The sequence below is a fragment of the Lutra lutra genome, chromosome 3 (genome assembly GCF_902655055.1).
Source record: "Lutra lutra chromosome 3, mLutLut1.2, whole genome shotgun sequence".
NCBI lineage: Eukaryota > Metazoa > Chordata > Mammalia > Carnivora > Mustelidae > Lutra > Lutra lutra.
Genome location: NC_062280.1, coordinates 129,206,258 through 129,230,323, shown reverse-complemented (window position 1 = coordinate 129,230,323; position 24,066 = coordinate 129,206,258). Strand labels below are relative to the sequence as shown.

At 40.9% G+C, this 24,066-nt stretch overlaps 1 protein-coding gene across 8 annotated transcripts in view; it reads right to left on the bottom strand.

Moving 5' to 3' along the window:
* FRY (FRY microtubule binding protein) overlaps nt 1-24,066 on the bottom strand; it is a 339,156-nt gene that overhangs the window by 72,519 nt on the left and 242,571 nt on the right. For all 8 annotated transcript variants that reach the window (XM_047723094.1, XM_047723100.1, XM_047723095.1 and 5 more), the window contains 7 exons: nt 19,832-19,931; nt 19,381-19,552; nt 12,673-12,929; nt 12,050-12,196; nt 10,661-10,829; nt 9,378-9,468; nt 2,900-2,982 (listed from right to left, as the gene is read on the bottom strand). In XM_047723094.1, coding sequence (XP_047579050.1) covers nt 2,900-2,982; nt 9,378-9,468; nt 10,661-10,829; nt 12,050-12,196; nt 12,673-12,929; nt 19,381-19,552; nt 19,832-19,931 — 1,019 coding nt within the window. The remainder of the gene's footprint in view (nt 1-2,899; nt 2,983-9,377; nt 9,469-10,660; nt 10,830-12,049; nt 12,197-12,672; nt 12,930-19,380; nt 19,553-19,831; nt 19,932-24,066) is intronic.

Sequence of the window (24,066 nt, the reverse complement as noted above, 5' to 3'; positions counted from 1 at the left end):
CATGAGGACACAGCCCACTTCTGGGATGTTAGGGAAGGGAGTTTTCCAAGGGCAAGTTCAGGATTTGCCTCAAAGCGTTAGGTCTTACTAACACTCCAAAAATCAAGCAACTGGAACCCTATAAATTCCATGCCATCAATCTTGGCCACAATGGTTTTAGCCCAGGAGAAATGTAAAGCATGTGTGACAATTCTTCTCAGACCTCCCAGTAAATTACCTACAGAATGTTTCAGTTTCAGCAAATGAATGTTTTGACTAAGTGCCTAGGATAAGCTCATTGTAAAATGTACTTCTAAGTAATTAGCTACTCTATAATAAAACTTAAAAGGAGAGCAGAAATGGAAAGAATATCAAAGAATTCAGAAAAAAAGAAACTTGTCAGATTTCTGTTAGGAAAGGATATACTTTTCTTTGTTTCGATGATGTTCTAGGATACACATCTGACCAGCAAAAATGTACTGGATTGTTAGATGAGGAATAAGTTGGACTGAAACTGGTTTTCTACTGTTGGGTCTAAACTACTAGGCCTCACCTGCTATCCAGCTCAACTAGTTGTATCCTTATTATAGGGTTAAGTACACTAGCATATGGCCTTAGAGAATAATGCAGATATTTTAAGTAGTTCTAAAAAAGCTTACATCATACTGGTAGGAAGATTATTATAGATCTGTGTCTTAATCTGTTTTTTGTCCATTTTACTCAAGGGTTTTTGTTTTTTTAATAATAGGAAATATTCTCAGGAGGCTGCACACAGTCCTTCCACCTAGGTAAACCCAGATTCTGAAGCCCTGGGGCACTAGGTCTCTCCTGATTCCTTCTTACTCTTTCTATCTTTAATGATCCTCCCAGGAATTCAGGGAGAAAACAATGGCCCTTCACATACACCAGATGCGTGGCTATAAGGTTTTGGAGTTGAGCCTACTGATCTTTGCTTTTCTTATGGCACAGGCCATTTCCCTCACTGTGTAGCTAGAACCAAAAATACACCAGGGAGGACCCAGTTACCAAAGTCCCAAGGGGATTTGTGCCCTATTAGATGTGCTGCCCCTTCCAGACAGCCAGAGTTAAGTTCTATTGCTTAAACATCTAGAAAATCATCTTAGCAGATATTTTTTTGGATTTTTCTGTGATGAGAATATGGTTTGAGTCACTTGATTTCATTTCCTCTTATACGAATAATTTAAAACAGAAGCTCTCAGTCCCCAAATGATATGCTATGAACTGGAACTTCTCTGGCCAGTAACTGCCACCACATCAAGGTTATTATTGACAGATGACTCAATTGAACTCAAATTTTGTACCCAAATTTTCCCATTAAAACGCTGCTTATTTTATGCCACACAAGTTTGTAAAAACAACATTCTAGGTGAAATAGAGGCCATGATGAAAGCATCCACAACTTTTACAACTTCAAAGCTTTCACAACTATTCACTATAGTTTTTTTTTCCTCTTCACAAATACTTCTATTACTTTTTCTTTTTTTTTTAAAGATTTTATTTATTTATTCGACAGACAGAGATCACAAGTAGGCAGAGAGAGAGAGGAGGAAGCAGGCTCTCCGCTGAGCAGAGAGCCCGATGTGGGGCTCGATCCCAGGACCCTGGGATCATGACCTGAGCCGAAGGCAGAGGCTTTAACCCACTGAGTCACCCAGGTGCCCCTGCTTCACCTTTTCATGATGCAATTTTTTTGTCCTCAAATTCTGAGTTATTATTACACAGCAAGCAGACTTTTCTTGAACTAATAGCTCCCCATTTCTCAGCTACTACTCTCCTCATTTGTACAATCTAGTCCCATCCTAAACTGATGATCGGTGCCCCTGAGATTTCAAATATTCAGTGTTTGGTGAGTACGGTCCCCTGATAGGGCACAGAAGAAAAGAAAGTACAAAGGACTTTATTTTATCTCAGACTGATAGTAAGAAGTTATATAGGGGCATAGTTGAAACTTAACCTACGTTCGAGAATGGCAATTATATATGGATTTTAGCTATCCTTTCCATTGGTATTTTCAATGCTGGAGATGCCTGACTACGCATTAAGGAGAGCCAGGACAGCTGAAACACAGTGTCATTACAACTCTGTAGCCCTTACCCACTCTACACATTTTCCATAAAAACAAAACAAATCAGAACAATAGCTACAGAGGCCCTGTGCTTTGACAAATGAAACTAACTCATGAAATACCACCATACTTAAAATTCCCACCAAAAGAGACACTTAAATCCCACCAGATAGTTTACTGATTTCGTAAGCATAGCAAAATGTCCCAGGGAGCGTTCTTTGGTTCCAGAATTTCTGCAGCACTTGTGACCAAGTGCTACCCTTTACCTGCTCAGTATCCACAGAAGCTGTCCAGGGCTTAAACAAAATAAATGACTGCATTGACCTTTTTGGTGTTCTCACCTTCCCAGGGTACGAAGAAATTCCTGTGACAGTTACATCTCCCAGTTTAGTGAGGTCTTCCCTTGGCTACTGAGACTACGCCATGGAGAGAGATTCAATGTGAAAACAGATCCTCCCCTGGGCGACCTGACTCCCAGAGCTTAAAGGTCAAATCCACTCTTAAGACAGGTCGAAAACCTGAAATGCAATATCTGTTCTCTAGTGGGACAATTTCTTACTAGGCTCTCCCCAACTGCATCACCAAGGAAGAATGCCACGCATATAAAAATACAGATTTGGGCGGTAGTTTGACGTTTTCTAATTTTGATTTGTTCACTGCATGGCTTGCTTTGACTTTTAAGATGCTGACTCTGTGCTCACCTGCAGAGTTGGATTATGTGGTTACTTAAGATTTATGGGTCTCTTTTCAGTAATTAGAACAGGAATAATCAAAATGCTCATTTCCCACTCCCCAGCCACCTGTATTCCATCTGAACAACCTGCTGGCACTTACTTTTATCTTCATCATACGATCCTCCAGAACTATTGCTGTATCTTGACTCTAGGCGGGTGTGGGCTCTGATGACGTTACTAAACCTTCAAATACAAGAACAATCATTGGAAATGCTGACACGTGTGTGTGTGTGTGTGTGTGTGTGTGTGCAGTTACTCATAAACACATATTATTATTCAGTGGTTGAGTTTTTTGGCAGTGAGTTCCAATGATGCTTTTCCTCAAAGAATACTGTAAAAATTGTACCTCAAGCATTTTGTTTTCCTTGAGAGGGTCAGTGTGGTCACCCTTGCTCAGATTCATGGGTTCAAGCCTTCATAAGATACGTATTTTAAGATTAATATTTGGACTGAGCCAGAATATAACATTTGTTAGAAAGAAAATGGAAATGACACTGAATAATTTAAATCCCTATTCACATGGTAACCTGGCATAAGGCAGGTGGTAAGTAGTGGCTGACTGATTAAGTCAAAACAGATAGACTTGGGAATATATAAAAATGGTTTCCTAACAAACCCTGGGCTTTATCAGCTTTATAGTTTCCCTTAAAATGATCTAAAGGTTTTCAGGAAAATGTCCTATGTGAGGAAACGGGTTGAGAAAGGTTATACAACTTGTCAACCACAGAAAGGTGGCAGGAGGAGGGTGCTTTGAGAGCCATGCTGCCTCTGAGCAGATGAACAGGTGACTTTAGGGCTGAGCTCTCCCTCACTAGCTCTGTGACCTTGGCCAAGTCCTATATCTCCCTGGGGACCCTATGTCAAAAAGGAATAAGAATACTTCACCATTTACTTCACTGGGGTTGTTGTGGCAATCAAAAGAAATAACACAAGAACGTTTCATCCAGCTCTAAGGGATTAGTTATTATATCTCTACCTTGAATTTCTAGAATGCCTTGCCTTCTCTCTTCAGGGCACTAAAGGCTTTCAAATCAATAGCATTTGAAGCTATTTGAGCCCTACAACGTAGGGCAAGGGGGTGACTGAGGGGAAGTGATGATAAAATTTTATATTTATTTTATATCAAATGATCAACAGGTTTTATCTACTTAATATATATGTAGTCAAAGCAAAGAACTAAGGTTATCTAGAAATATCTGGAAAATTCAAACTAGAGCAGGTATGGTCCCCTTCATTACTGGTGTTCTGCCTTAATTGACAACAGATCAACACTCTATTTCCCTCTATAACACTGGGGAATGCAGGGTTGTATCTATCCTCCAGTCAATGGAGAAAAAGAGATGCTTTAGGAAAAAGTCTTGGAAGTGCCATTAAGACACCTACCTTGTCCCGGTGTTTAACCTCAGAAAATTGGTGATTTAGATTTGCTGAGCACAGAAATGTAATAGACTATAATGACTTTGGTTTTTTCTTTTTTTAAAATTTAGTTTTGTCGCTTTTTAAAAATTTTACTTTTTCAGTGTTCCAAGATTGTTTATGCACCACCCCCAGTGCTCCATGCAATACGTGCCCTCCTAAATACCCACCACCAGGCTAACCTGTCCCTTCACCCCACTCCCCTCCAAAACCTCAGTTTGTTTCTCAGAGTCCACAGTCTCTCGTGGTTCCTCTCCCCCTCCAATTTCCCCCAACTCCCTTCTCCTCTCCATCGCCCAATGTCCTCCATGTTATTCCTTATGCTCCACAAGTAAGTGAAACCATATGATACTTGACTCTCTCTGCTTGACTTATTTCACTCAGCACAATCTCCTCCAGTCCCGTCCATGTTTGACTTTGGTTTACTGACCTCTTCGATGTTGGCTGCAACTGACACAGCCATCTTTTCCATAATAACTCTGTATTTCAAGCATTATTGTCATATCTTTTGGGCTAATGCTTTGTGAATCCATACAACAGAACAGCTAGAACATCTGCTCAGTCTGTCTACATCAGACTGAACTTACAGAATTAGAAAAGTGACCAACCTATTACCTTCTGAAGACATTCTTTAATCATATTTGTGCTGACAAATATAAAATTAAAAACAGTGTAGGCAGAGCCCATTCAGCAATATCAGGGGGAAAGGAATTCCACGTCTGGAGACTTCCATGGGACAGAGCTCATGAACCATAAACAGTATTTGCTGGCTTTATAATGACACTCTGGAAGGGTCAGGCAAGAAAGAATTATAGAATGGATGGCAGTTCTTCTCTTTTCCTTTGAGATGCATATAAAGGAGGATAAGGCAGAGGTTATGAAGCCAAGACGAACAAGGGCAACAAGTCCCTTCCAGACTGTTCTCTTTACTCTGGAGAAGGTCAAAACCATAGTGTAGCAAAGTATAAGCTTGGCAACAACAACAACAAAAAAGTAAAAACTGGCTCCTAAAATCTGTTATTTTCCTTTGCTTTCCTGGCTTGAAGAAAACAATTTCAGTCTGGGCTTTAGAAAAATTTCAAGGATTAAGTAGACCAAATACCCTTTTAACATCAAAGGTACATGTCTTAAGAAATATATCATGAATATCACTTTGATAAGAGAAAAACTAGGAGGACAAAATGTTTCTCTAAATTTTAACTTGCTGATTTAGCTCAAAGTAATACTTAGGCAACTTTTTGTAGATTATTAATTCCTATCCCTGTATCAACAGAGATCACCAGAAATTTATAAATTTGAAGCTTATTGCTTTGCCTCCCTGTGAAAAATCCTTTCATGGAACTTTACATTTATCAAATAAGGATTTATTAAGGGTTGACACATTAAAAATACTTATGGTTCTGCATATTTTACAAACTGCTATCATAGCTATTTTAATAAAAAATGTGTTCGCTTTGTTGTTTAACAAAAAAAAAATTCAACATGATAAATCCTTCTTTGATTTTAGGGTAGTTTCGGGGTGCCTGGGTGGCTCAGTTGGTTAAGTGTCTGTGTTCGGCTCAGGTCATGATCCCATGGCCTTGGAATCGAGTCTTGCCTCATTGGGCTCCCTGCTCAGCGGGAAGCCTCCTTCTCCCTCTCCCTCTGCCCCTCCCCCAGCTTATACTCTTTCTCTCTTGCTATCTCTGTCAAATAAATAAATAAAGTCTTTAGAATAATAGGAATTTAGGGTAGTTTCTGTTAGTAGCTTCCAATGAATTGTTTTATTTTTACACAATGAAAGTTATAAAATTCACTGTATTCTTTTTTACTTTGGCTTTTGAAGAACTCAAGGTTAGGTTAATATTAACTTTTAGTAGTTTTCCTTAGTGAGCACTTGAGGAATTTTGACACAACTATCTTACTCTTCTCTTAGCTTGGCCCTTATTCTTTTACCCTTGTTTTAATCTGAACTTTTTGTTAGTAGACATGATAGTATTAAACATTACCAAAATACATCAAAGGACCATTAATCTAGCTGGGAAAAAAACATGGCATCAGGCCTGCTTCTTTGCACAACTCCATGGCGCCCCCTGGAGCCCAATCATGTATTTTGGGGACTAATACCCCCAGGAGTTGAGTAACACAGCAGTCTGCTCAGTATTTCTGACCAATTGTATCTGTAGAGTCTTTGTCTACAAGGACTGTAAGTAACTCTTCTGTAATGGGGTTAGCAAGAGGGAGGGAGAAAGAGGGGCCAGATGGTGTTTGGACAACTTATCTCTGGGGCTATGAGATTTCTCCCATTTTCATTCACATACTGAATAAATATTATAGAATCCCTCCTACGTATAGCGTTATAGGCTAATTATTAAGGATAGCAATATTTGTATGAGATATATGGTCTCTGTTTTCCAAGAATGAAAATCTAGTGGTTAAGACAAGCATGTGTACAAGTACCTATAAATCAACATGAAAGAGTCTACAAGAAGGAAGGGTAATAAGTAGATTAAAAAGAAATAAGGTATTTTAGTCTGCTTTCATAGAAAAGAGAGAATGTATTAGAGAAATCATGCAGGTGGAGTACAGGATCAATGGAATAATGGTATCCTTTGGGATAGAATAGTCATATATGTATGATCATATTTATATTTACTTAAATACAAATATGATCAGTAAAGCTATAGATAAATAGATATGGCCATTATGAAAGGACCAGATATATATGTATATGTATAAAAAGTATGGGTACATAAATGTGTCAGGCTTTCCAATGGCCAACAGAGATATGGTGAGAGAGAAAGACAGCAAGAGTTAAAAAAGAAAGCCTCTATTCAAGGTATTCTCTGGTCTCAATATTAGAGAGATGATTGGCTTCTTAATTTCAAGGGCCACCACTAAAAACTTGGGCAGGACACTCAGGACTCTGGTCCTTAAGGGGCCTTTGTAGTGAGATGTTAATATATAGACATTCATCACGTTTCTACCCTAAATAAAATGAAGATTAGAAAATTCAGTCTAGACAATAAATGATAAAGAATGTTACACTCCAAGTAGGAAGTAGAAATCTCTTTAGAGACATAATGTGATTATTTACCATGAGGAAATTTTCCAAAGAAGGTGATAATAAATATGGACTAAAAACATGTTAGTTAATCATCACATATTGTCATTGATGCGGGAAGTATGAAAACCTTTACTCATTTCCAAGAAAAAAAGAAAGGACTTTATTAGTGATCTGTACAGGGTGAGTTCTATGCTCATGACTCTCTGGGTTTGGGCTTTTTGCCTGAAGGAAAGCTCCTGTGATTGACCATTGGAATTAAGGCAGTGCAGCAACCCAGGAATGGATGCACTGAGGAGTCTGATAAGGGCCCTCCAGAATTGGAAATGAGCCTTCAAAACTCCAAAGGCAGTCCATCTTACATCAGATACCCTTCCACCTGCAGCCCCCACCATACTCTCATGCAGGATGAAATCCTGAGGACGGTCATGAAGCATCTGGAAGCATTATGGCTTGACTGAATTATTTCTATTATTTGATCTACTGAATTTTCTCCATTATGAATTTCTATGAGTATCTCATCCTTGTTACTAATTTCTTTGGATTTTTAAAAATTTATTTTTGTGCATGCATGCGTGCGCACAAGAGAGAGCAAGTGAGTGGGGAGTGGGGGCAGAGGGAGAAGCAGATTCTCCGCTGAACAGGGAGGCCGATATGGGACCCAGTCCCAGGACCCCTGGGATCATGACCTGAGGTGAAGACAGACACCTAACCATCTGAGCCACCCAGATGCCCCCTTATTTCTAATTTCTTAAGTGAAAGGGCTCCTCAGGAGTTTTCATCAGAAAATAGTCAGCCTAAGGAGTTTTCAACACCCATGAGAATAAATATATATAATAATATAATAAATATTTATATATAATATATATTTATATATAATAATAAATTAATATAATAATTTATTATTATAATTTATTATTATAATATATTATATATACATTATACTCATAAATTAATATAATAATAAATAATAAATAAGCATTTATATATAAATAAATATAAGTCATTATATTTATTTAAAAATAAAAATAGTGGGACACCTGGGTGGCTCAGTTGGTTAAGCCGCTGCCTTCGGCTCAGGTCATGATCCCAGGGTCCTGGGATCGAGTCCCACATCAGACTCCTTGTTCTGTGGGGAGCCTGCTTCTCCCTCTGCCTCTGCCTGCCACTCTATCTGCCTGTGCTCGCTCTCTCTCTCTCTCTCTCTGACAAATAAATAAATAAAATCTTTAAAAAAATAAAATAAAAATAGTTTTTATTTTTAAAGATTTTTAAAATATATTTATTTATTTAGGGCACAGATTGGGGGGGCAGAGGGAGAGGAAGAGAGAAAATACTTAAGCAGACTACCTGCTAGGCACGGAGCCCAACACAGGCTAGATCTCAGGACCCTGAAGTCATGACCTGAGTTGAAAATAAGAGTCAGATGCTTAACCAACTGAGCCACCCAGGCACCCCATCTAAGTTTTATTTTTTGAGTCCTATTTATTTCTTTTTGTTTGTTTCTCTGTTCCTCACAATTAACCACAGGAAATAGTGATGTAGATTTTACTTATTTATGAGTTAGCCTCTAGGCAGTGTAAAGGGGCAAGAGAAATGCCATAAAAGAGCTAATGTGAAGGGACTAGAGGCTTCTTTTAGCAGGAAAAGGCAGCGTTGTTGGTTAACCAAATTTGACCACATCGAGATGTAATAAAAATGATGACATTCATAGAACTCACCTCAAGACAACTACTCAATCTCTAAGTAATCATTCCATAGTCAGATCTTAGAATTTCACATGGAAATTCCCTCTAATTCCAGATGGTCTGTGCCCACTAACAGAACAACGAGTGGTTTTTAGTAAGCCCTGTGGTAAGTGGGTTTTGACCACCAGAATGACATCCGTCTTAATCTCTCTCTTCTCTGGCTTTTCTCAGGGAGAAATCATTATCTTTAAGGATATACAGAGCAGAATCAGAGTCAGTTTGTGTTTCTAAAAGTAAAGAAGGGTGTGTGTGTGTGTGTGTGTGTGTGTGTGTGTGTGTAATTTATGAAACACTGCAAACTCTTACTGATGCCTTTGTGTAGACTATTGCTGAAAGTCATACCGGATATTAAGCCAAATTAGTGCACCAACCTCTCATCAGATTCTTTCAATATCTTGCTCTCCTCAGCATCTGGGAAACTGTCTTGGCCGGCAACCACTGTGTTGCTGCTGGAGGTGGTTCCTGTAGGTAGGATTAGAAAAAAATGTTGGGGGGAAGGGTTAAGCCCAGTTCTCAAGTAATTACAGTGAAGGATTTCTGACAAAATCTCATGTTTGAAAGACTCCTTACATCTTCCATACAATCTCAGACATTCTAAACAAACTTCCAAGCCCACACCACCGAAATGGGAGAATCCCAGACATCTGTTATGGTCAAACCAAATTCCTCAACTCTTTTATAAAGTGAGGCTACAACATTCTTGAAACATTTTCTTCGTGACCACTTAGGTAATGAGCTTATTTATAGTGGCTGACACTGCTGCTAGCTGCTTTAGTATTTCTGGGTCCAGGAGTTATTAAACTAATGTTAGTGAAGCAAGTCCAAGTACCTAGAGCTTCTGATCCCTGGGCTACTGCTTCCCTGCGGGAACATGCTCTGGCAGCAGGCACAGGGCAAATAGAGGGGATGAGAGACCAGGGGAGAAGAGAGGTTTGGAGGCAGTTATGATATTAGAAAAATCAAAGGGAAGCCGGCTTCAAGGAACTTAAGGAGGACATTATATATTTCATAAAATGATGCTGAGAAGCCGATTTATTGAAAGGGATAATATTGTTGAGGGGCATTTTCGTTAACTCTGGGCGACTATTAGCCAAGAAAATCCCATAGATATAAGAAGGAGGGTCCAGAAAGGAGATTCCTGAGTGATTGCTGTGTCCTGCCAGGGATCAGCCTGAAGTACAAAACTCCATGGCTTACCAATCCTGGGTCACTGACTGCTGGTCACCCTTACAAAATAATTTCATTAAACCGATAATGCCCTTAACAAGTCTCAGCTATTTTGAAACCATCCTTTTTAATTTTAAGATTTTATTTATTTGAGAAAGAGAGAGTGAGAGAGAAAGAGAGAGAGAGAGAACACACACATGCAGGCATAAGCAGGGGGTAGGCAGAGGGAGAAGGAGAAGCAGACTCCCTCATTCCGGAAGCCTGAATGAGGACTTGATCCTGAGACTCCGGGATCATGACCTGAGCTGAAGACAGACGCTTAACCAATTGAGTGCCCAGGTGCCCCTGAAGCCATCTTTTAAGTGAAAGTTTACACAGGAATAAGGAAAAAGTAGCACACACATACACTCCCATCCCTTCAGTGCTCTCCATACAGAAAACCCCAGAGATCCAAGACAAGATGTCCACCCCGCTGCCCTTCCCCTACCAGAGGCCGCTGCGGAGGCCTTGCTGCTGGCTGTAAAGCGGTAGAAGGGCGGGTTGTCACAGTGCTGGACAATGGGATTCACCGGCTCCGTCTGCTGCAGCTCAAAGAGAAGCTCTTCCATGGTCTGGATGGTGTTGTTACGGCACAAGTAGATTGCCACCTTTTTAATCTGAGAAGAAACAGAACATGAGGGATATCTTCCAGAGCGTCGCCCACAAGCATGCTAAATGTAACCAGTTCCTCTCCACGAACACGTCCTCCCCATCCTGATAGCTTGGCTCCATGGTCTCCAGTGTCTGGATTAAAATTCACCTCTCTTCACAGGCCTGTCTGACAGGAGTACACGTTAAAGGCCTTACCTTCCCTAATGGTCACGTTTACAGAAGTTACCTTTAGGGCACATGAATTCTCTCTCAGCTGAAAACTTGCTGGCTAAGGCCTTATCTAGAAAGTAGTTTATTCATACAAACCATGGGGGAACACTGCTAGTTATTTTTGTTTAAATAAGGAATCCAGTCCTCTGCTATTCTCTACTCCCATGAAAACCATTGCATTTTAGCTGCCTGTAGGGTTTTAAATTTTAAAAGTAAGTCTGGATTAAAGCTCTGCATTATTGTGGCTCTCACAGCTCCAACCTGAGGCCTGGAAGCCACAGTAGGGCTTAGGTGGTTCAAAAGAGCAGGCAGGCAGAAAATCTCTCACAAGAACCAATAGCACACAAATGCCAACTGAGTTAGGTTCTAATTTATTTTATTTTATTTTTAAAAAAAATTTTTAATTTAAATTCAATTAGCCAACACATAGTACATCATTAGTTTTTGATGTAATGTTCAATGCTTCATCAGTTGCACATGTGAGTTAGGGTTTTAAAAATACTGTTGTTTTATTGATTAGATCACCTTTAAATACAAACACTAAATATCACGTATCTCAGGAAGATTTCTCTCTGTTTAACTCTCCTAACACCTACATTTGAAGAGAAACACCTAGATACTCTCCCTTTTTATTCCATTTTAATAGCATCAAGATGGAAATACCGAACATTTATATTAGTCATAATTAATGTATTACTGAGTTTCTCCTACATATTCGGTCTACTGTTTATAGAAGGCAGCTTTCAGTAACTGTTAGGAAAATATCCACCCCTTAATTCACAAGTTTCTGTGTCCAAAGGCTTAGAAAGAGGATGACAGGTGTCCCTAGGACATTGTAGCCTGCTTCTCAGGGGGAAGGACACTTTCGGTAATATGCAGATGAGCTCCTGAGAGAGTAGCATGACTGACAAACTCAGTATCTCCATTTTACTTAAAGCCAAAAGCACATTCTCACCCGTAGCTGCAGATACAACCGAAAGGAGCAGGGACTCCTGACGGTCTGAGCGCCACTTACATAGGGCAAGAGAAGCGTGTCACTGCTAACCCCACACAGGCTGATCAGGAACTGCAAGGTGACCCTCAGGTTGTTGCTCCATTTCTCATTGTTGGCTAAAGCATTCCAAGCATTTTCCATTTCTGGCCCAGGAACTTCATCTCCATACTGTAACACACAAGAGAAAAACCGGCCTGGGAGACATGTGGGAAAAACGGCAGGATGCAAAATGTTTGGTTAAAAGTCGTCGTAAGGGTCATGGCCATCTCAAAATTCTAAGAAGGGGGAGGAGACATGGCCATTCCTCAGGGAGATGCCATTTTTCAGCAACTTATCATGCAGCCATCACTCATGTATGTACTTACTGGCATGATTTTTAATATTTTTGTGTTATTATTTTTATTACTTTAAAAAATTGTAATAAAATGCACATAACATAAAGTTTGCCCTTTTTAAGCATACGGTTCAGCAACATGAAGTACATTCACATCGCTGTGCAACCCACACCACGGTCCAGGACCTGCTTGTATAATTCTGAATGGTAAGTGCCACTTGCCCTGACTGGGCAGCACGGGGTTTGAGTAACCCAGGGGTTTCCTGGACGGCAGAGCCGTGTTCCTGAGGCACAGATCCTCGGAGTTTACCTTAGCCGTCATGTACATGAGGTTATTCAGAACCAGTGACGTAGCTTCTGGGGAGCCCCAGCCACTCCCTCTCAGGCCGTGGGAAGCAGTCACTTCCCCTTCCCGGTCCTTGACGTCATCGTCTGGGCTGCTGGGGCTTGAGCCTGGGAGCAGGAGCCTACTGTCCACCAGCTCGATGTTGTGCAGCCAAGGAAGCAGGTAGGTGAGCATGATCTGACGCCCGTTTGGATGTGTCGTGGGGAACCGCTGGCTAACCTCTAAAGAGAAGAGCAGGGACACAGAGCTGTACGTTAGCTCATCAAATAAAACAAAGCTGTTTACACCAACTGCCAGATCAAACAGTGACGTCAGTGTACAAAAAAGCATTTTCATATACAGCAGCTCCCCAAGGCCTCGAAATCTTCCAGCTACATCTATCTGCGGAGCTCCATCTATCTAGCTCCGGTGCTCTGCGGAGGGTTGTCAGAGAGCACAGCGGGAAAAGCACGGGCTTATTCACGGTGGAGCGAGGTGCGAGGCTTTGTGAATTCTAATCCACTACCATGGAAGAGGGGCATCAGGGCGGACAAAACACAGAGCTCAGAATCAGAAGGACATGTGATTAGATCCCAGCTCCTCCACACACTCCCTGCAGGAAATTCTGTGTTAGTTATTTAACCTCTCTGTTCCTCAGTTTCCTCATCTGTAGAATGGAACCACCTTGGGCCACTGTGAGGTTCAGGAGAGAGGATCATCAGGTATATTACATGCTGAACACAGCACTGGGCATCAAGGAGGCTCTTAATAAGCAGTGGTTGGGACTGTTATGACAAGGACCATTATCTTTCCACTCTTCCGATAGTTTACCAAGTGTCCTCCATGAGTTCTTTGCTGTGAAACTGAGAAGTCACTGAACCTCCAGTGTGTGGACTCATGCTCAGGAATGGACTTGAAAACTGCCAGCTATGTGCACCTGCAGGCTCCGTGCTGCACATCATTTTATGAAACACAGGAATCAGAAGGGTAAAACTGGACATCCAGCCCAGTGAGTTCACCGTGATTTTCTGTGATAGCATTTATGCCTTGTTTCATGGCCAGCAGCATTTAATGTTGTGGTCTGAATAAGCTTTCCTCAGAAATAAAAGCACAGCATTACCTATGGGCGGCAAAGCTGCCTGTAATCTTTTATTTCTAACATCAAGAGAAGAAACGGTTTTGTTCTAAGGGAACTCTGAAAGCACGGTTTGATGCCCTTGTTATTACCCAGCGTGGCATGTAATCTCGTTCGGAGAGCTTGGCTGCTAAACAGTAGAACAACACAGATGCCAGGAATTATACCAACATAATCCACTAGATCCCCGAAACAGTAGCTTTAATTGATTTGGCCCTTTTCCTAAAACTACAATTACAATTTTTTTTTAAATCTTGAAGACTATCAATCTATTTAATTCTGGACCACAATAATCAGGGTTAAGCTGTGATGTTCTATGTAGCTCAAAATGTCAAAACTGACTTAATTTCTAAACTTTATGGATGTGATGACTGATATCATGAACTTTTATGACATATATCCAGATCCTTCAGATCCCAGAACATGTATTTATTCAATACACGGGGCCTTTTCTAGGAGCAAGCCACTGTGCTGGGCACTATGGAGCCAGCAAGGACTCAAAGTTCAGTTCATGTCCCTGAGGAGGAGCGTCTGAGGCAAAATATGTTGAGAGGTAACTCTGGGGCGAGGTGGCAAGTGACAAAGGACACGGAGAGGAACAAACCGAGTGCTATAGGGGTTCGGTGAGGGAAAAGCCTTCTGGTTACATGGATTCAGGGCATGTGATAGCAAAAGAACTATTTTAACTCTGCTAGAAAAGGATAAGGAATTTGGAGGGGAATAAATCCTTCCAATCAGAGGGACAACCACTATTAAAAATACATTTTTTAACAGTGGCATAAAAACCTCTAGTCTTTTTGAGGCAATGATTACCTTCTAACACATCACTTGATTTACTTATCTATGATGTTTATACATCTTGTCTGTCAGGCCCAAGGTCCAACCGATGTGTGTAGGGGGGAGGCACCCAAACGAGGGCCAGGATTGTAGAGTCCTTCGGAAGGGAAAGGAGGAAAGTGAAATGATGTCAGTGGGCTGCTCAGTACAGTTTCTGGCTCCTCTGGGAATGACCTGTGCAACCCGTTTGGCAACTTCCAAGGAATTAACTCATCTGACAGTATAGGCAATAAAATCTCACCACAGGGTTTTTAATAGTAGAAGGAGGGAAAACAAGAGCTAGAAAATCTCTATAATGTCCTTTTTCCATGTTATTTTTAAAAAGTTATTCTTCATAAATCAAAATAGCCCTATAGTCAATTCTTGAAGAAAAACTTAGATTGAACATGCCACTCATTGTATGAGCTTCTGTTTTTCTTAAACTTGCTGTACTATTTACCTCCTCTTCCTGGATTTGTCCAGCTCATTACCAGCTGTTCCCTCTCGGGCAAAAAATAAGCTCAAATCCCATTCACCCTCAGACTCTGCAAATTCCACTGTCACTCCCTCTTCTCTTTTTCCTGCTTTCTCAGCAACGCCACTAAGATGTGGCTTCTGCTGCTCTTTCTCTGCAGAAACTACTGACAGTTAACAGTAATTGTGAATTGTGAGGTCCAGACAGTAATATATAGATCTTATCTCCTGGGATCTCTCTGATCCATTCAAGGCTGTAGACTGCTCACTCACTCCTCCAATATCCTTTCTTCTCTACGTTTCCATGATACCCACCTTCTAGGTGTTCTCTTTCCTCTCTGAATGGGTCTCCATCCCTGTCTGTTCCCTCACTCTTTCTGGGTGCAGTCCTCAAAAGCTGGGGGTCTGAGTGCGTTCTTTCCCTCTGTGCTCACTCTACTCATGATCTCATCTGTTGCCTTGGTTCTATCTTCTATTCTTCCATGAGTCCTACCTCTGGCCTTCCCTTGACACTAGTCTGTCTCCACGCAGGGATGTCTGACAGACACCTACCCTCAATATCCCAAGCAGTGTTCATGATCTCTGCTTTGTCCTTAGCCTCCCCTTCTCCCTGGACTGGCTCTCGAGGTGGGGTTATCACTCCCTACCTCCCAGATATCGTACCAGGGACTTCCTTCTCTATACCCTGCCTGGGAGCGCTTGACTCTGGTCTCCCCTTTCTATTCTCATGGGGCTGTCTTAGTTCAGGCCTTCATAATTTCCTCTGTGGACAACTGTCATTGTTCCTCAACTGACCCTCTATCTTTAGACTGGAGACTCTTTTATCCATCCTTCAGACACAGTCTTTCTAAAATGCATTTTGCTCTTGTCCCCCTCTCTTATTTTAAACTGGCCAGTGGCTTTCAGAACCCAAGCAGCTTGGTGGAGGCCCTCCCTGTTCCCAGGGCTCTGAGGGGTTTCAAGGAGCACCTAGCAGTCACTGTCCCACAAATTGCTTATGGTACAGTACAAAGCCTTCCAAGACTTGACTTCTGCCTCTCTGTCTGCCTGTGACCATTTCCAGCTTTCTCCCATTCCTGCATGTTGTAGTAGCCAAACTGAACACTACATCATCTCTGGAACGCAGCATGTTTTCTACCTCTAAGTCAACCCATGTGCTATTTCCTTGGTCTGTAATACCTATCTACTTACCAACTCTAATGTCAGCTAGTTGTCTGCTTTGCAAATGTCTACTCCTCTTTCCAACTGCAGCTCAGACACCAACTTCTCTAGGAAGTCTTGCCTGATATTCTTGGCCCAATAATTGTTGTCTTCTATCTCATACACAGAATGTGCCTTTTTTTTTTAAATTGTACCTGCTTCTCTGTATCATAACCATATGACTGCATATCTTTCCTTATTCCCAGATTATGACCCATTGATGTAAGAGAGACTGTTTTATTCACATCTGTGTTCCTATAACCTAAGGACAGTGCTTGACACAGAGGTGGCTCTCAAATGTTGGTTGATGTTAACAGAATTACACTTTAGTTTCCCAAGAAGAGAACTAGTTTATCAGGAAGTCTTTTCTGGAATCCCCCCACTGTTTCAGGCATGGGACAAGGATATGACTAATTCTGTTGCAGATAGATGGAGAGGTTTTCACAGAAGAAGTAGATTTTCAATTAGGTCTTTTTTTTTTTTAAGATATATTTATTTATTTTAAAGAGGTGGGGGGGGCAAAGGGAGAGGGAGAGAGAGAAACTCAAGCAGACTCTGGGCCGAGCGCAGAGTATGACATGTGGCTTGAGCTCACAACCTTAAGATCATGACCTGAGCCAAAACCAAGAGTTGGATGCTTAACTGACTGAGCCACTTGGTGCCCCCCAACCTTTTTAAAAGTTTATTTATTTGAGTAATCTCTACAACCAACATGGGGCTTGACTTGAAGATCAAGAGTCGCATGTCCTTCCAACTGAGCCACCCAGGCACCCTTGGTATTGTCTTTTTTTTCCCAATTAATTTATTTATTTGATGGGGAAGAGGGAGAGAGAGAATCTTAAGCAGACTCTCCTCTGAGCTCAGAGCCTGACTCAGGGCTTTATCTCATGACCCTGAGATCATGACCTGAGCCAAAACCAAGAGTTGGATGCTTAACTGACTGAGCCACTCGGTGCCCCCCAACCTTTTTAAAAGTTTATTTATTTGAGTAATCTCTACAACCAACATGGGGCTTGACTTGAAGATCAAGAGTCGCATGTCCTTCCAACTGAGCCACCCAGGCACCCTTGGTATTGTCTTTTTTTTCCCCAATTAATTTATTATTTGATGGGGAAGAGGGAGAGAGAGAATCTTAAGCAGACTCCCCTCTGAGCTCAGAGCCTGACTCAGGGCTTTATCTCATGACCCTGAGATCATGACCTGAGCAGAAACCAAAAGCTGGATACTTAAATGACTGAGCCACCCAGGCATCCCAGATTTTCAGTTAGGTCTTCAGGAAGACTGGAATTAGGGAGAAGGAGAGAAGGGCCATTTCTGGAAAAGAGAAGCATACACAGAGGCAAGGATGGACAAAAGGGCCTGGCATGTAAAAGATCAAGTGAGATGGGAGCAGAAGGTTCTTGGATGGAAAGGTGGAAAGCAAGTTTGGAAGAAGGGGAGGTTTTTTTTATTATTGGTGAAAGAGTTCCTATTATTTAATGTCTCTAAGCCTTAGCATCTCATCTGTAAAATAGGAAGGGTGATTATGGTGGTGGTGATGGTGGTGGTGCTGGTGGTCATTCCAAGCCAGCACTAGGCGAACTGCTTGGGTTTATCAGCTTGTTTTAATCCTTGCACCCTCTGAAGTAGTTATTTCTGCCAATAAGAACATGGAATTTAGAGGTTCCATGACTTGCCCAAGGTCAAACAGCCAGCAAATGGCGTGGCCAGGGATGAATCCAGGCTGTCAAACCCGGAGCCTCATTTCTAACCACTACTTGCGGGGTTGCAGAAATGAAATGATAAATGAAGTGTACATAAAGTGCCTAATACAGACTACTCAATGGATGGAAACTTATCAGCAGTTATTTTTAGGACAGCTGAGCAGAGAATTCTTAGTGGAGAAGTGCTGTGCATATTTGGTTTTGAGTAGTGGGTGGATTGCAGGGTTGAGGACTATAAACAGAGGGTGTTGGGCAGGAGTGGGGTTGGGGGGGATGGATGAGGATGTAGATGGAGGTCCTGATAACACAGATGGAGAAAGAGGACCAACAGAGACCAAAATCAGCCCCTTAGCATGGTGCTCCTTAGGCAGGAAGTTAAATCAACAAATGTAATTCCTTAAAGGTGAGTTTTTTACAAAAATTACTCACAAAGACTACTTGTAAAGATGTGCTAAAAATCTAAACTCTCAACAACCTATATATGTAGCAACAAACAAGGTATAAAACACCATCCCCAACACCACAAAGATCAACTTGCAGCGATTCATATGTATTAAAATTTTTTCCACGCATATTTAACTTATTTGGGAAATTTTACACATGTAAGTTATTTAGAAGGTTTATGACTAAATCTGAGCATCTCTGCATTTGTCCTATTTATATTAGATAAACCTATGCTATTTTAGGTAAACACGTTTTTAAATACTTAAATGTATTCCAGAATTGACTTTTATATGTAAGTGGAGTTAGTCCAAAGCAATTATGATCTATGAATTTAACATCAATAATTTGACTCCAAAATGATACTAGACTTGAAAAAGGAAGATTCCAGCCTCCCTGATCTCTTTCCACTATTTTGAAGCTTGTGGAAGCCTGCTGGTAACAGGACTCCTAAAAAAACAAATGTTCTCTGGAAGCCTGTGGTCCAAGGCCATTTTCCATTTTTGCCGGCTATAAGAGGGGTCTCTGGAACCAGAAGGAACACACAGCTCTTCTCCCAATTGAGGATGTTTATGTTTGAAATGAAACTAAATTCTCTCTAGACAGGAGATACTCTTATGTGTACAAACCAAGGAACAACACAGTGAATCCTAGTGGTAAACCCAATAAAACCAGAGTAATCTGGGGAATGGTAACTTTGCCTCATGGAAACAGCCGCACGGTTTGGGCCAAATTCCGAAGCAACCTTCCTGCTAAGGCTGTTGACACAGAATCCATGTGACAATGTACCCCTCAGGGATTTAAACTTGCTGAAAAATAAATAAATAAATATATAGATTTGTTCTCTTATAAAGAAAAAAATAAAATAAAATAAAGGGGAGATAACTTTGTGCAGAAATGATTACACGTATCCTTGCATGGTACCTGAGAAGAGTGGAAGTGTGAGCTCAGGGTACATCCTGGCCAGTTCACATGACAGGAGTGCTAGTGACACACTGTACAGGGGTGGCAATGGGCCGTGTGTTCCATAGAGAATACTGCCAGGTCTCTGTTCAGCTACTTTCTTTGAGTACACGAAAAGCTTGGCTTCAAGGATCTATAGAGAGGTGGGAAAGTGAGAAATGGTATGAAAAAACATTGGCTGGCAGTCTCAGGAGGATTTATGTTTCATCAAGTTTCATAGTAACAAAAGTAATAAATGCATATTTAATAAGGTATTAAAAGTAAAGCATCAGTTAGTTCCCGTGTTTAGAGAAGGTTATGTAGCAGTCTTCTCACTCCTCTATATCCCCACCAGTGATACACAGGAATCAGCAGCCATCCGGGTATCAACCACCCTCTCTCTGAAGTTTCTGTGTAAGTAGATGATACGTGCCTGCATGAGCTGCGTGGCGATTTCATAGATCTCTCTGTTGGTGTCAGAGGCCTTGAATAGAACAAGGTTTAACAATGTCACTATGTCGAAGGGATAGTTCCTAAAACAGAAAACAAAAACAAAAAAACAAACAGCACAGTTTATAAGACAGCCTGGTTAGTCATCTTGATAAATCATTACCTCTCAAAATTCTAGAGGGAGACTGACCTCAGTCACACTTACTAATGACATTTTCATGCCCACTTGGCCATTCCCCTCCCCCCATTCTTTTGCTGTTTATTAGGAGAAGAGAGATAGCTCTATTTTTGTTTAAAATTGAATATTGTTGCACTGGGATAATTAAACACACAAATATCTATCTAACATAAATAGATTTTAATGAAAACCAAATAAAAATAGAAAGAAGATGATATGTTTATATTTCTCAGTAGCTCACAGATTTAATATTTTCATTCAATCCATCTAAACATAGGAATCACCATACATAGACCAGGAACAATTGCACAGTACTCATGATACTAAGTTAAGTAAGGCTGGTCCCTTCCTCTAAGGGAGACTTACTATATAGTTAGAGAGATAATCTATATGATCTAGTCATGATGAGAGTAGGCAGAGCATGCTACAGAATCCCGATGAGGGACACCTACGCCAGACTTGGGGTGACAGAAGCCTTCTCCAGGAAGAAACAAGTAAACTGGTATTTGCAGAGCCAGGAGACATTAGCCAGGCCATGGAAAGGGTAACACGGGGGAGTGTTCCAAGCAGAGACAACCGCATTTTGAAAATGACAAGAAGGAAGCAGCAAGATCCCTTCTGGAAAGGAAAGAGTCTCTGTGTAGCAGACTGAGTAAAAGAGTTAGTAGAGGAACAGAAGATGGGACTAGGTTTCCGAAGATAACCAGCTGATGGACTTCATACTAAAAGTTAAGGAGATCCTACAGGATTTGCAGTAGGGGAGTGAGGCAATGACATCACTTTTGACAAAACACTCTTGTGTGCTCTGCAGAGAAAGAATTTGTAAGGGGGTCGATATTGGGAGCTATTGCAATACTCCAAAGGGGAACTGATGTGTGAATTAGGACAAGAATGGTAGAGACAGAAAGGAGAGGACAAGATCTGAAAAACACTAAGGAGAGAAAATGGGCAGGATCTGGTAATTGCACGCATGGGATGGAAACTGGGTGGGGAGAGTAGGAACCCAGTCAAAAGGTGATGTGGCTACTAGCAATATAATCAAATGGAACATGGAACTTAAATACATTTTCTTCTCTTGCTACACAATACTCTTTAAAGATGACTTAAAAAAATCTGTATGGTTTTTTTTTTTCAGTGGAAAAGAGGTCATAAATAGAAAACTCTTGGTGAAATAAACAATTAGGAAATGGTCCATAGATAGTGAGTGAGTGACATTTATCTTGAGGCAAACTTCAGAAAGCAGAAGATGGCTTGGAGGTGGAAAAAAAAAAACACCAGCGATTGTTTTCTTGTGGGTTCTTTTTTTGATTCTATAATATAATTATAATTGCCTAAGAAGTTCTGTTTTTGAACAATCACCCTTCAAGAAAGGCATCATATTATTATGAATATATGCCCACCTTCCAGTAAGCTTAGTAAGAGATTATAGTGAGCACTTGTTAAATACATGAAAAAGGATGGTTTTCACTTATTTTTGATATTAATCAAATTTAATTTTTTATCTTATTAGTAACACATGAATACAACTTTCAAAAAAAGATTCAAGCGGCACATAAGGCCAGAGTATTCTGAAAACGGCTCATTCACACAGCTGGTGAGTTGGTGCTGGGTGTAGGTAAGTGTATAGAATAAAATGTGGAAATGCTCACTTCCTTTCTTTCCCCCAACTGTTAGAGGCAACCACCCTTTTTAAAGTGTGTATATAAATAAGTACTCTTCCCCATCACAAAGGATTGTCAACATAAATGTGATTATACCCATGTGCATTGTTTGGAGATGACCCTTGTCAGTGAATGAGGCTTTCCCCACTCTTCTTAACAGCTGCACAGTATTTCACAATATGGTCATACCATAAATAACCAACCTTGTAGCAGATGCTGTGGTGTGCTACCTGGATCTCCTTTCAGGACTGAGGCACTCAATCCTCCAACTAGTGTTGGAGGCTGAGATCTCTGGCTGAATCCCTCTCTGGGAATTGCCTTCCGCCAAAGAAATTTACCTAGGTCAAGGTCATACCCACAACTAGCAGCAGCTCCTGTGGGACTGGTGGAGGTCTCTTTTTCTCTGCTCAGTCCTGCTTCCTTCACTTCTCCCCAGATATTGACCCCAAGGGCATTCCCTAATTAATATTCTGCATTCAAATCTCCACCCTGAGTCCGTTGTTTCCTGAGAAGCCCAGACTTTGACCCACATTTGGAGACATTTAAAGGTTATTTTCATTTTTTTCATAGTTACAATGTTTTTCACTGTTATAACACCAAATGTTCTTTCTTTAGAACAGATTTTTAGAAGAGGTCATGCAGGGTCAAAGGGCAACATTTAAAGTTTTGGTAGATAATGCCATATTGCTGTCCAAATGGCTTTACTAATTTGCATTCCAAAATGATTACTTTTCTAGAACTTTAAAAAAATATATTATTTTTAAAAGTTTTTATTTATTTATTTGTCAAAGAGAGAGAGAGCACCAGCAGGGGAAGCAGCAGGCAGAGGAGAAGTGGGCTTCCTACTGAGGACCCTGGGCTCATGACCTGAGCCTAAGGCAGATGCTTAATCAACTGAGCTACCAAGGTGTCCCTAGAACTTTTATTTATTTTTTAATTAACATATAATGTATTATTTGCCCCAGGGGTACAGGTCTGAATCATCAGGCTTATACATTTCATAGCACTCACCATAGCACATACCCTCCCAGTGTCCATAACCCAGCCACCCTATCCCTACCCCCGCCAACCCCCCGCAACCTTCAGTTTGTTTCCTGAGATTAAGAGTCTCTTATGGTTTGTCTGCTCTAGATCCCATCTTGTTCACTTTTTCCTTCCCTATCCCCCACAACCCCTACCCTGCCTCTCAAATTCCTCATATCAGAGATATCATAATTGTCTTTCTCTGATTGACTTATTTCGCTAAGCATAATACCCTCTAGTTCCATCCACATCATTACAAATGGCAAGACTTCATTTCTTTTGATGGCTGCATAGTATTCCATTGTATATATATACCACATCTTCTTTATCCATCCATCTGTTGATGGACATCTAAGTTCTTTCCATAATCTGGCTATCGTGGACATTGCTGCTATAAACATGCAGGTACACATGCCCTTCGAATCACTACATTTGTATCTTTAGGGTAAATACCCAGTAGTGCGATTGCTGGGTCATAAGGTAGTTCTATTTTCAACTTTTTGAGGAACCTCCATACTGTTTTCCAGAGTGACTGCACCAACTCGCATTCCCACCAACAGTGTAGGAGGGTTCCCCTTTCTCTGCATCCTCGCCAGCATCTGTCATTTCCTGACTTGTTAATTTTAGCCATTCTGACTGGTGTGAGGGGATATCTCACTGTGGTTTTGATTTGTATTTCCCTGATGCCGAGTGATGTGGAGCACTTTTTCATGTGTCTGTTGGCCATCTGGATGTCTTCTTTGCAGAAATGTCTGTTCATGTCTTTTGCCCATTTCCTGATTGGATTATTTGTAAAACTTTTGTTATTAAATGAACAAAAAAGCATGAGGTTGATTTGTCAGATGAGAAGTGAGGGAAAGCCCACGTACATGCTGTGGTGAGAATAACGAAGAACGATGGATAACATTTATGTTATGACCTGCCTACTCTATGCTGGTTACTCTGCCAAGGCCTTTACCTAGATTTGTTATTTTGTCTTCCTGGCAAGCCTAGAGGCTTAGAGACATTAAGTACTCGACCAAGTTCATTTACATTAAGTACTTGAAAAAGTATTTGACCACTTGGTGCCTAGATTGCATCCTGGATAAGTCTGACTCCAAAGAACGAACTTATCCATGGTGCTATCAGCTTCCTGGACAGCCCAGAACAGTACTTTAACAGCTGGTCTAACTTGGAGTTCTAACAAACTGCAGTATCTGGAATGGACTGAGAAAGTACAAAGAACACTCTGGGAGCCCCACAGAGGCAGAGATATCTTATGCTGCTGTCTCTAACATGGGAGATTTAACACCTATGCATTTTTATGTAAAAGAACACTAACTGGAATTTAAAGAAAAACTTGAAGCAAAAGAAAAG